Source organism: Astatotilapia calliptera, chromosome 3 (genome assembly GCF_964374335.1).
Source record: "Astatotilapia calliptera chromosome 3, fAstCal68.1, whole genome shotgun sequence".
NCBI classification, from domain to species: Eukaryota; Metazoa; Chordata; class Actinopteri; order Cichliformes; family Cichlidae; genus Astatotilapia; species Astatotilapia calliptera.
In genome coordinates this window covers 64480268-64493606 of record NC_137424.1, presented here as the reverse complement: position 1 = coordinate 64493606, position 13339 = coordinate 64480268, and the positions used below count along the sequence as shown (strand labels likewise).

At 41.7% G+C, this 13339-nt stretch overlaps 1 protein-coding gene across 1 annotated transcript; it reads left to right on the top strand.

The window, feature by feature from the left end:
• The first annotated feature begins 2354 nt into the window (after window positions 1-2354).
• Window positions 2355-9267, top strand: LOC145422440 (interferon-induced protein 44-like). Its single transcript, XM_080293843.1, has 9 exons — window positions 2355-2421; window positions 2550-2604; window positions 3084-3128; window positions 3258-3291; window positions 7501-7693; window positions 7941-8090; window positions 8277-8448; window positions 8548-8648; window positions 8853-9267. Exons 2-9 carry the CDS (start codon window positions 2568-2570, stop codon window positions 9054-9056), a joined length of 936 nt encoding a protein of 311 aa, XP_080149969.1. The 5' UTR covers window positions 2355-2421; window positions 2550-2567; the 3' UTR covers window positions 9057-9267.
• The last annotated feature ends 4072 nt before the right edge of the window (window positions 9268-13339 follow it).

The following is a 13339-nucleotide window of genomic DNA, read 5'->3' as shown; positions in this document are numbered from 1 at the left end:
AGAAGCGTGCTTTTGCAGCTAGAATGAAGTGAAAGTGAAACCAACTAGGCTGTTTGATGCACACTAGAGAGCAAGTAAATACCTGGGCTTCCGTTTGTGCTTCAGACCTTGGGTTGTGTGTTGTGTGCTAAGGTCTCCATATCCAGGATATGTTAATTAAAGATCATTTTAAAAGTAAAAGACCACTTTGAGCCGTGTCTTTCTTGGCCCTGAAGAATCCGTTGTTGTCCCTGGCTCTCTTTCTCTGTCTCTCCCTCCCGCTCTGTTCCTGTGTAGGGCTGGGTGTCGTCACTGATTTCTAAAATTGATTCAATTCCGATTCCCAAGGTCCCGAATCGATTCAATCCACGATTCAATTCAATTCAATTTGAATCTGGGAAATTTTGACAGTCAGAAATATTATAATTCAGATCAGTACATTTACATATTTTTGTATCTATAAAAAGGAAGCTGACACACGCAAGACTTTATCAAAGGTGTAAGCGTCACAGCAGATGCCTTTGTGTCAAAGTAGCTGAAGATAAAACACAGAAGAACATGAAGGTGATTTTCCTGGCCTGAGATTTTATAAAAATATTCTGCAGTAGATCACAAACAAAAGAAAACCATTAATCAACTTATGAACGTTACCTCTGAAGTTACAGCGGTTTTATTAGAGACACGGCTAAGCGTTTTGCATTTTGCATAATTTTAAAAAGTTTAAATTTGTTCAGAAGCCTATTGAACAGCAGAAATTACGTTTTCTTTTCAGAAGTATGTAAAAAAAAAAAAAAAAAAAGTTGGCCAGCATCGCTGTAAACAACGGTAGACTTGTGCGTAACAAGCAAGCGAATAATGAAGAAAACAGATTTTTAGACGGGGAAACTGTTCTTGAAGAGAGAGAGAGAGCTGTGCATGAAGTGTGATTTTATCGTGGTGGAAGCAAAACAGGAAAAGTCAGAGGGAATTTATCAATCAATCAATCAATCTTTATTTATAAAGCACTTTTCATACAGAGAAAATGTAGCACAAAGTGCTTTACATAGTTAAAAGCAGCCCACCCCACCCTCCAACTCACTCCCCACACTCTCAATATGACGATGTTTATGTGAAGCGTAGTTTGGATCTTCTTTTGCTGCTGGTTCGGTCAGAAGTTTGTTTGGAGAGAGATAAAGCTAACAGCTTTAGAATCAGCGCAAAAAGGGCGTGAAAACAAAGCGCGGACCTGCCGACAGATCAGAATCAGCGAGCTGTCGGCTTTCAGCCCCGACCGTGTCCGTGCCGTCGGGTGAGAAAGGCGACATCTCACTGATTCTGATCCGTCGGCGGGTCCACGCTGTGTGTTTAGGTCTTTGTGCAGAATCCGTGGACCTGCTCTCATTTACTGTTTTAGCTGTTTGGTGGTTCTTGAAATTTTGTGAGGTTTCACCTGAGATTCTGGCATTTCGGGCAAAATACATTTATATTAAAAAATCGATTCAGGATTTTAATGAATCGATTTCACGTTATCCAAGCCAGAATCAATTTTAATGGATAAATTGATTATAAAAACCCACCCCTATCCCAGCGCAAAGCACAAGGCTTGCGTGCGGAGTGAAGCGGAAAAAGAGTGCGAGAGAGAGGGTGAGAGAAAGGGGGGAAAAAACCCACGACTCCAAATAAGGAGCCGGCTCACGTCGTTCACTTCAAATATCCCTCTCTAAGAGCCGTTTCGTTAGCTAACGACACATCACTAATGACTATGAAAGGCGGAAGAGGAAGTAGTTCCTTCCAATGTAGACAATCCAAATGATATAGTTTCTTTCCATTGTGTTCCTTTTTTATGATAAAATACAAATTTACCCTAAATTACTAAAATATAAATTTTTTAATGTGAGAATCAATTCTAGAAAGTAAATGACTGGTATCGGAGGAATCGATATTTCAATATCAATCCGCACATCACTATTGATTGGCCTCCCACACAAATGCAAAGCAGGTGAAGCATCGGCAAAACTTCCTTCCAAGCCAAATACTAGAAAATATGATGAAGCATATCTTGCTTTGGCTTCACCTGCACTACTGCCAAGGTAGGTATCCCTGACAGAATTAGTTTCCCCTACGTCGGGAGCACGAGCTAATGGAAATGTTGTTATTATTATTATTATTATTATTATTATTATTATTATTATTATTATTACCTTTAATGACACATGTTCTCATAGGAAGGTGGGGTACACCCTGCATTCAGGTCTTCCATTCCTCTGCACACAGATCATGATAGATACATACAAACAAAGAAGCTATAACCGACTAGTATGGACAAGTTAGGAGGAAATTCCTACAAGTCACATGCCCTAAAACTGAAAGCATGTTTATATAAAAAAAAGAGTCATACTCAGTCTACTTCAGTGGAGGCAACACCAGAGAACCACTACCTTTACGACACAATTGGATATTCAGGTATGCTAACTTTGTCTAATCATTTCAATACGGTAGGAAAAACAATGATTAAACGCAATTGTTATATAGTCCAATATATATAGTCCAATATCCTGGTATATATTCCCAACTACCTGTTTTATTCACAGATAGTTGGTGCAAAAAACATGAGCTTCTTTAGGAAAATTATCAAATCTATGTTTGGTAAGCAGTTTTTTTTTTCAATGTAACATGTTTATGGCTTTAATATTTGTGTTGATTTACTTGTTTGCAGCTCTGCTTTAATAAGTTCATACATTTTGTTTTCTTTCTTTTTTTTCTTTCTTTTTTTTCAATTTTGCTCTCAGTGTGTTTTCATGCATGTCAAGCTCTTTGGGCTTTTTCATATAATATTACTCTTTACAAATAAAACTTGCCTGACTGAAATACTGAATAGTTTTTTGAGGTGTGTACACCAAAGCTGCTAAAAACGAAAATCCTGGATTCTCATCTTAACTTGATCTTGATCAGTCATTGAATTTTGCAAAGTGATTTTATAATGGAAAAAACCGATGATGTACTTTTAATCTGAACATTGCAAATGATAACATTTCATTTAACATAAGGGAGTAAATTATATAAGTAACATTGAATATGGAAAAGTGTTGTCAACATGTTGCTAGAATGTCATATTTTAATTGCAGGTACTCCCCCTTCACCTCCCCCTTCACCTCCCCCTTCACCTCCCCGTAAGAAATTTAAAATTTAATATAAAATTCTTTAAACTTTAAGATTAAACCAACACATAACGATGTATAATGAATTTAAAACAATTTCCTTCTCGTGTGATTCACACAATTAACATGTTCATTTTACAGTTTTACGGGTAGAAGAAAGAAAAATACCATGGAAGTGAGTATTATGGGGGTGGTTTATTCTTTGTGTTCTAGAACTTAAATGTGAGTTATGTTTTTAACACATGTTTGCCATTTGATGTCAGTCTCAGACCGGATTATATAATGTGTAAATGTATCAGTAGAGAGATTCAAACCTCCAGCAGCTGTATTGCTGGCAATGAATCATGGTGCTGAGAGTGCACTGAGTGCTGAAATAAAGGTATTGCATTAGGAATTCACAGGATTAGTTATTTTCTGCTGTTGCTTCTCCCTTGCCTCTTGGTGTTATACTTCTTATAATCTTTATAGATCATCATCACATTTTCCTCTTATGTCTCTGACAATCAGGCCAATGAGTTACATGATACGTCAAAGCAAACTTTTATTTAACAAAATCACATGCCTTGTCTTTCTAGTTTATTTTGTATTCCTCATGTTAGTTAGTTTCCCTCATGTCCAGCAATAAAGCTGGTTTTAGTTCACTTTTCATCTCCAACAGTCTCCATTCGCATTCTACATTCCTGCCTGCCACACACAGATCCTGCCAGACACAAACAAAGAACCTATAACAGACTAGTTTGGACAAGTGAGGGAAATTCCTGGAAGCCAGAAGAAAATGAAAGCATGCTTAAAGGGCTGTGCGATATGACCAAAATCTCATATCCCGATATAAGAATTCTGTCGTCCAAATAACGATATAAATCACAAAAATGTAACATTTTCTGTAAATTCTGTAAATTACAGCTCGTCTTGCGGGAAGTGTTTCCAGCTGCACATCATGTAGCTGGAGTCGAGTGTTTTAACTGATGCATGAAACGATACATTTTTAGACATAAGTTGTAAAGGCCGCCGTTTTCTTTGTGAGTATTTATTACACTGCGTGCTGCGGGGAAAGCCTGTTCTTTTTTTTTTTTTTTTGCCGTAATGGTCCATTTGATTCACCTTTTATTGTTTATTTTATTTTCACTTACTGAATACGGGACAGACTTGACTGGGGGAAAGAAGGGGAGAAAGAAAGAGGGAAAGAGAAACAGCTGAGAAGAGGGACGGGGGAGAAGGGCAAAAAACAAAAACCAACAGAACGGGCAGAGAAAAAAAAATGCATATATCGATCACCTGGATCACCTGCTGAGAAAGAAAAAAGAAAACAAGCAGAAGAGAACAAGAGTAATAGAATAAACAACATCACAATGATATATGGGAATATGACAGTAAATACTAAATATTAAACATTATTGTGCAGCACATAAGATCAACAGAACACAGTGTGCTTTGAGGTAGGAGCCAAAAAGGGTGTAGTTTGTGGGTGTGATCACCCGTGTGTACACCTGTGAGCATGGACGCGCTTGTTTTTTGTTTTTTTTAAAAGGTTCCTTCATGTAATAATCTGCTAGAGGGTGTGGGGGGGCCACAGCCCCGTCCTCCAGGGCATGAAGCAGGTATGGAGGAGATCAAAACTCCAGACATCCAGAGGCCCCCAGAACACAAGAGACCAAGGAAGACCAACAGAGGGGCAGCTGCACCACTGTCCCAGAAAGAGCTGAGGAGAGTCCCAGATGAGGGCTCACTCAGCAGCCGCGGAGCAGAAGCCAGGGGGAGTTGCAGTGACGCGCCCGTGAGCTCCGCCGGCAGCCAGCTGTGCCTGAGTGACCGAGCCCCAGGCCGAGAGGCCGGGGGCACCCCACCTCCGAAGTGGCCCGAGCGAGCCCCAGGCTCCAGGCCCCGATAAGCGGCCGCCAAGGAGTGAGCCGGTGTGTACCTGGACGCCCATCCCCGGACACAAAGAACCACCAACGCACCAACACCTGAGGGAGTCCGCCACTGGCAGGGGAAGTGGTGGTGGGGAGAGATAGGCCTCCAAACCTTGGAGGGCCTGAGATGTCCCCAGAGAGGTGGCGTCTGATACCCAACCTGACATATAGACACAGACATACAGGCACACACAGACACAAACATCCATTCCCACCCTCATGCTCTCATGTGCACTTACTCCACACTCAACCAACGTGGAGACAAACATAAAGAGACGCTGTAAACACGATCACACTCCCCAAGCGTACTCTACAAACCGGGTCTAGGTACCCTTGCCCCTGGAGGGGGGAACTGCACCCAGACCCAGGTGGTGTTACCCTTTTCCCTGCGGTGGGGGGAGGCAGACCGCCCCGACTCCGCAGCAGCAGGGAGGCCCCACACTCCAGACCGCAGTCGGACGGCCAACTCCTCCTCCTAGCCCCCCCGCTCCAGCAGGCCGCAGAGAATGGGGGTGAGAGAAGACTCCAAACTAGAATTGCTTCAAGGCAGACCGAAAGTCTTCTTCCATGACTGGAGATAGCTGACAGGTACTGGCAGGCCAACTGGAGAGTGGCTCTGGCCATAACTGAAGCCAACAATTGAATGAAGTCATGGAAGAAGACTTTCGGTCTGCCTTGAAGCAATTCATTCAATTGGGAAAGCCTGTTCTAACGTTTGAGTCTAAGGTTTATTTTTTAGCACCTGGCGGCTCTTTTTTACTTCTCATCCATAAATAATCTGCTCTTTCACGTGATTCGGTTTATTTTGAAAAGTCTCAACAGGATCTTGAGCTTTATTGTGAAAGGTTTATCTGGAACATAAACAAGCGGACACGCGATGCTGTTACCGCCGTTGTTGCTAACCACAACGCAGAAAAACAGGCGCTTGTCCGTCCGTAGTGTGGTTATATAAAATATATACGAAACAAACGATAGCGTAAAATGAAACAATAGACGTTTTTATATCGTCATCTGATATATATATCGTTATATCAAACAGCCCTACATGCTTATATATATATATATTTAAAAAAGAAGTCATACTCAATCTGCATCAGTGGAGGCAACATCAGAGAACCACTTCCATTATGGCACAACTCTGGTGTGCTAGCAACAAGGTGACTTGAATTCGGCTAGCTTTGCTGATGCTTTAGCAGTTGTGAAAAATGCAAAGACATTCACAGATGGGGATTATGCCAAAACATTTGTGCTTGATGTTGCCAATGAACTTCTTGATGACTTTTCGGATAAAGACAAGATAATCAAACAAATAAAAGACATTCCTCTGTTTGCAAGAACTGTTCACAATTGATGGCAAATCAAATGGCAAAACACAAGTGAAGGACATAAATGCATCCATTCTTTTCTCTTGATTTGCATGAGTCAACAGACGTAAGCCATTTATCTCAGTTCAGCGTGATTGCAAGGTATGTTGTTGGTGTCACACTAGGTGAGGAAAGTCTTGCTGTTTTGCCTATGAAAGGGACAACAAGAGGGGAGGATTTATTCAAGTCTTTCACTGAGCTCACCAAAGAAAAGAATTACTGATGAGTAAATGTATTTTGGTCTGTACTGATGGTGCCCTGTGCATGGTGAGGAAAAACGGAGGATTCGTAGCGCTTCTTCATGAACATGAAAAGAGAGCCATCCTAAGGAGGCACTTTTTCTCAGACTGGTCATTCGGGTGGTCAACTTTATTGGTGCCCAAGCTTTAAATGAACACCAGTTTAAAACACTGCTGAATAAAGTTGGGAATAATTATCTTGGTGTTCTTCTGCACAGCAATGTGCATTGGTTGTCAAGTGCTCAGCTGTTTCACCTCTTGTCTGAGCGAAATCCGGACTTTTCTTGAAATGAAAAATGTTGAGCATCATGAGTTAGCTAACACTGAGAGGCGCCTTAAGTTCTACTATCTTGTGGACATGACTGAAAATGTGAAAATGCAAGGCGTTGGAAATGCAGTCTTATCCCTTCAACAAGCAGTGTTTGCGTTTGAATCAAGCTAGAACTCTTTGTCAACGACATTGAAACAGGTTGTTCACCACACTTTGAAAAACTGGGAGAGTTTAAAGATGCATTAGAGATGGTCTGCTAAAATGCCATCTGCCTGTCTAAGGATGGTCTGTTCTAGTAGTTCTTGAGTGTTTATAGGAGCTGCCATGCCCATAATCCTCCCTGCTGTCTTATCAAAGTTGAAATCTGATCTTTTGCTTTTACAGTTAAATTACCTTACCTCAGGATAACAATCAGGCAGAAAGTGATAACCACCATCATGAAGCCACATTTGTGTGACTCTGGTTTTTAGTATTATTAAGCCAGCCAATGTACCCCTCAAGTGTTTTGTTTGCTTATTGTGTTATTTTTTGTGCGTTCATGCCACTATTGTGCAAACTTTATGTGTATACTCAATCATATTTAATTTTCTTATTGAACAGTGAAAGAGAGCGAGACCTGCAGCTTGTCAGAGATTACAAGCCTCACAAAGATGTTCAGCATCTCAGAATTCTGCTTTATGGACCACCAGCTGCTGGAAAGTCCAGCTTCATCAACTCTGTCGACAGTACTTTAAGAGGCAAAACCACAGCTCGAGCTTTGGCAGCAAATGCCTCCGAAAGTTTCACCATTGCAGTATGTATAAGGATGTATCTATTCTTATCATAGTCACTGTTAGAGGGTTACAAAAAACACATTTCCTACAAGGCTTTCTAGGACTACAGGAGGGCACTGCAGCGGTAACTGCTTTGTAGAAATTGAACTAGAAAAGTAGGATAGTAGGTGCAACTATAGTGTAAACTATTCTGCAAATACCAAATTGTTTAGGTTCTTTAATATCTGGCACTGATATAACAACACTATATTTTTTATTTATTTATAGTACAGGACATATAAAATCCAGAAAGGAAATCCAGACACCTTTTACCCTTTTGTCTTCAATGACACCATGGGGCTTCAGTCCAGTGAACAAGGAATTCAAGTGGAAGACATCAAACTTGCCATCAGTGGACATGTTAAAGAAGATTACAGGGTATGATGTTTTCTTTCAGATGCTTGTACACAGTCTGTGATACAGAAATTGTATCATGCAAAAAAAGTTTCAGTGATTTTGCTTTTTTTCCCCCAGTTCAAACCCACATCTCTCTTCCATGAATCGGATCCTAACTGCAACAGTTCTTCTGTTTTCAGTCATTTTGCTCTTGCATTTTTTTTCCAGTTCAATCCCAAATGCCCCTTGGCTGAAACAGATCCTAACTACAGAGGCTCCTCCACTTTCGATGACAAAGTCCACATTCTGGTTTTTGTCATTTGTGCTACCTCAGTGAGCTTAATTGATGATGCCACTTGGAGAAAGATGAACGATATCAGAGCAGCAGGTCGTGACAAACGTGAGAGCAGATGTTGTTCTACGAGCATATATGATGTCACAATTTCATATACTAGAAAAACATGAGATAAAATGATTGCATTGGTTTCTGTATTGGCAGAGATCCCACAAATAGCCATTCTGACAAAAATTGATGAAGCTTGTCCTGAAGTCCAAAAAGACATAAAGAACGCCTACAGGAGCAAGCACTTGAAAAAGCTGGTATGTTCAAAGAAGTAACTTTCATGAGTTTGTAGACAGTTTACACATGAATGTAACATCTATAATTCAGCTGTACATTTCAGTATATTTGTACAGAAACCTCAGCTGGAATCAGTACAAATAATTCAATAAGTAATTTATAATTATATCACTAGTGCAACAATATAGTTTCAGTTTTTAAAAATTTAATATTGTTTAACTTAGATGGAAACAGTGAACGTGAACCTGGGACTTCCACTGAACTGCATCTTCCTTGTGAAGAACTACCACAAAGAAATCGAGACAGATGACGGTGTGGATTCACTGATACTGAGTATACTGAAAAAGATCATTGACTATGGAGAGGACTACCTGAATGACCAGAATAATCGTAACCTGTCACCAATGTGTGAGGGGGACAGAAAATGAAAATGTTCAGTTACTCTTCAGGTGACTTTGCTTTGCTATTGCTGCAATCATAGTCATAGTAGTCATAGCAATCATAGTCACACAAAAAATTACTTTCATCAGAAACTTTAACCTACTGAATTTTATCTTGTTCTTATTTTCTGTAACTTTTTTCTTTCTCAAATTAAATCCAAATAAACTTCAAGTTGTTTATCTTAAGAAAATCAATAAATGTACTTTTTGTTATTTATTGAACAGTCAAAATGGTAACTACAGCAATGATGACAGATATATGCCTGTAACCTGTTGATCAAAAGCTAAAAATGTTACGGTTCTGGGGTCGATTCGACCCAGCATTTTGAGTTTCTTATGTTTTACGTTTATTTTGCCATTATGGATTGGTTTTTAATACTCTTGTGCTTTGTTGATTATTATTATGTGGATGCAGTAGGCATCCACACTATTGAGTTCCTGTTTCTTTATTGTGTGAATGCCTCACAGGCATCAGATATTGAACCCAGGCCGCCTTGAGACCAGGGCCTGGGCTCGAATCTGGCTCATGGAAACACAGTTCAACTTTGTTTCAACTCTTTTCAGTACAAATATCAGCATCTTTACCCATTTTCAGCAGAATTTTGGGCTTTTCACCTCTTTTCAGCAAAAAATTCTGCTTCTTCAACTGTTTTCACCTTAATTTTCAGTTTCTTCACCTCCTTGTGTGAATGTCTCACAGGCATTCACACTGTTGAGATCCTGTTTCTCTTTATTCTTTATATTTCTTTTTCTAGTTTCTTCCGTACGTTTTTTGCAGCTTAACCTCAGTCCCTCAGTCCCTCACATGAGAATGTGGGCCCTACAGATCTAACCTTTAACTACAATTTTTGTGTGAAGGAAACCATGTTTACAGGCTATGTGTTTGTGATGCAATTAAACCGTGCTGTTGGGAAAATGTTACTGTGAGCCTGTGTATTCAATGTGAAACACATGCTGTGTTAAAATCAGTATCACTCCTTTCACAGAAAAGGAGGATTGACCACATGATTTACCGCAGCACCTCTGGAATCTGTTGATCCAGGCCTGACCTCCACGACGCTACAAGGCGAATGTGTTGTTTTTCTATAAGAGTGCTTGTGAAGGATTCAGCACGGACAGACAAGTGACATTAGAGCACACGTGCAGTGATTAAAGGACATTTTTAATGTTGGGCTCATTATCTGACTACTATTAAGCTCATAGTGATGACATGAGTAAGTGACATAAATTAAGGAAAGTCAGTGATTACAGTGTTTTGGAATAAACGCATGGGATGATACATGATTTGCGGTAAATTATAGCAATAGTAGTGCGTTGAATGACTTGAAAAAAGAAAAAAAGAAACTGCATATAATGCTTGTCTCTGTAGTGCTGAATACTTTATGATCTACAGTTGTTTGCAATTGTGAAGTTTGATTTACCTTAAACATCTTCTAGGATACAGGCTCCAAGCAGAGCTGGGAGTTGAACAACTTTAACGTGAAAATCACTGGCTAAAGTTTTTCTTATGACAGGATTGCAGGCTTGGAGTAAAGCTGCTCTGAGGGACAAGCCCTGCGAATCTTTAAGAGAGAATGTGCAGCTTTCTTGTGTATGTCTAATTGTGTGAAGCTGACACATGGCAAGGGCCATGTGGCAAAAGAGGGTTTTCTGGGGAGGTGTCATTGTTTAAATTACTGGTGGAATGAGGTGAAATGATGGAAGAAGAGACTGAGATGCAGATGCAGACTAAGGTTATAACAGAGGCGACAAGAGGATCAGTGAGGAGTGGAGAACGCCTCCAGCTGACGACCCGCAGAGAGCTGTGCCTCTGGGCTTCCTAGAGTGCATCGACAGGAGATGGTGGACAACAGAATGGGCATCTGAAGGATAAGGGGAGCATGCCAATTTGTTATTGTATCTTTATTTCAGACATATACAGAAAAAACAATATATACACAAGTACACACACTTGCATTTACAAATACGAAATATATATATATATATTAAAAAAAAGCACCCAGCACGCCCCTGCGGGCAGTTTATCCTTCAAGCTCGGGTCCTCTACCAGAGGCCTGGGAGCTTGAGGGTCCTGCGCAGTATCTTAGCTGTTCCCAGGACTGCGCTCTTCTGGACAGAGATCTCCGATGTTATTCCCGGGATCTGCTGGAGCCACTCGCCTAGCTTGGGAGTCACCGCACCTAGTGCTCCGATTACCACGGGGACCACCATTACCTTCACCCTCCACATCCTCTCGAGCTCTTCTCTGAGCCCTTGGTATTTCTCCAGGTTCTCGTGTTCCTTCTTCCTGATATTGCTGTCATTCGGAACCGCTACATCGATCACTACGGCCGTCTTCTTCTGTTTGTCTACCACCACTATGTCCGGTTGGTTAGCCACCACCATTTTGTCCGTCTGTATCTGGAAGTCCCACAGGATCTTAGCTCGGTCATTCTCCACCACCCTTGGGGGCATCTCCCATTTTGACCTCGGGACTTCCAGGTTATACTCGGCACAGATGTTCCTGTAAACTATGCCGGCCACTTGGTTATGGCGTTCCATGTATGCCTTGCCTGCTAGCATCTTGCACCCTGCTGTTATGTGCTGGATTGTCTCTGGGGCATCTTTACACAGCCTGCACCTGGGGTCTTGCCTGGTGTGATAGACCCCAGCCTCTATGGATCTTGTGCTCAGAGCTTGTTCTTGTGCTGCCATGATTAGTGCCTCTGTGCTGTCTTTCAGTCCAGCTTTGTCCAGCCACTGGTAGGATTTCTGGATATCAGCCACCTCCTCTATCTGCCGGTGGTACATACCGTGCAGGGCCCTGTCCTTCCATGATGGTTCCTCGTCTCCCTCCTCTTTCTTGGGTTTCTGCTGCCTGAGGTATTCACTGAGCACTCGGTCAGTTGGGGCCATCTTCGTGATGTATTCTTGGATGTTCGTTGTCTCATCCTGGACTGTGGTGCTGACACTCACCAGTCCCCAGCCCCCTTCCTTGCACTTAGCGTACAGCCTCAGGGTGCTGGACTTGGGGTGAAACCCTCCATGCATGGTAAGGAGCTTTCTTGTCTTTATGTCAGTGGCTTCTATCTCCTCCTTTGGCCAGCCTATTACCCCAGCAGGGTACCTGATCACGGGCAGGGCGTACGTGTTGATGGCCTGGATCTTGTTCTTACCATTCAGCTGACTCCTCAGGACTTGCCTGACCCTCTGCAGGTACTTGGTGGTTGCAGCCTTTCTAGCGGCCTCTTCATGGTTCCCATTCGCCTGCGGGATCCCCAGGTACTTGTAACTGTCCTCTATGTCTGCAATGTTGCCTTCTGGTAGTTCAATCCCCTCAGTTCTGACTACCTTCCCTCTCTTTGTTACCATCCGACTACACTTCTCCAGTCCGAACGACATTCCAATGTCATTGCTGTATAGCCTGGTAGTGTGGATCAGTGAATCGATGTCTCGTTCACTCTTGGCATACAGCTTGATGTCATCCATGTACAGGAGGTGGCTGACAACTGCTCCGTTCCGTAGTCGGTATCCGTAGCCAGTCTTGTTAATGATCTCACTGAGGGGGTTCAGGCCTATGCAGAACAGCAGTGGGGACAGAGCATCTCCTTGGTAGATCCCGCACTTGATGGTAACTTGTGCTATGGGCTTGGAGTTGGCCTCTAGTGTTGTACGCCACATCCCCATTGAGTTCCTGATGAAGGCTCTTAGGGTCCCATTGATCTTGTACAATTCTAAGCATTCCAGTATCCAGCTGTGGGGCATTGAGTCATAGGCCTTCTTGTAATCAATCCAGGCAGTGCACAGGTTGGTCAGTCTGGTCTTGCAGTCTTGGCTGACTGTTCTGTCTACCAGTAGCTGGTGTTTTGCGCCTCTGGTATTCTTGCCAATTCCTTTCTGTGTCCCACTCATGTATTGACCCATGTGCCTGTTCATCTTAGCCGATATGATGCCTGACAGGAGCTTCCATGTAGTACTGGGGCAGGTTCATGATTAATTTTGTCAGAAGCTTTTTTTAGGTCACTAACTGTGCATTGTCTTTGATCTATATTGTTGGTTATATTTTCAATTAGTTCCATTAATGCCATAGATGTTGATCTATTTGGTCTGAAACCATACTGACTGTCCATTATTATTTTATGTTTATCTATAAATTTGTCAAGTCTATTAATGAAAACTTTTTCCAGTATTTGTGAAAATTGTGAAAGTAGAGAAACAGGCCTATAATTTGTGAATTGGTGTCTATCTCCATTTTTAAACAGTGGTATTACTTTAGCTGTTTTCATTTGTTT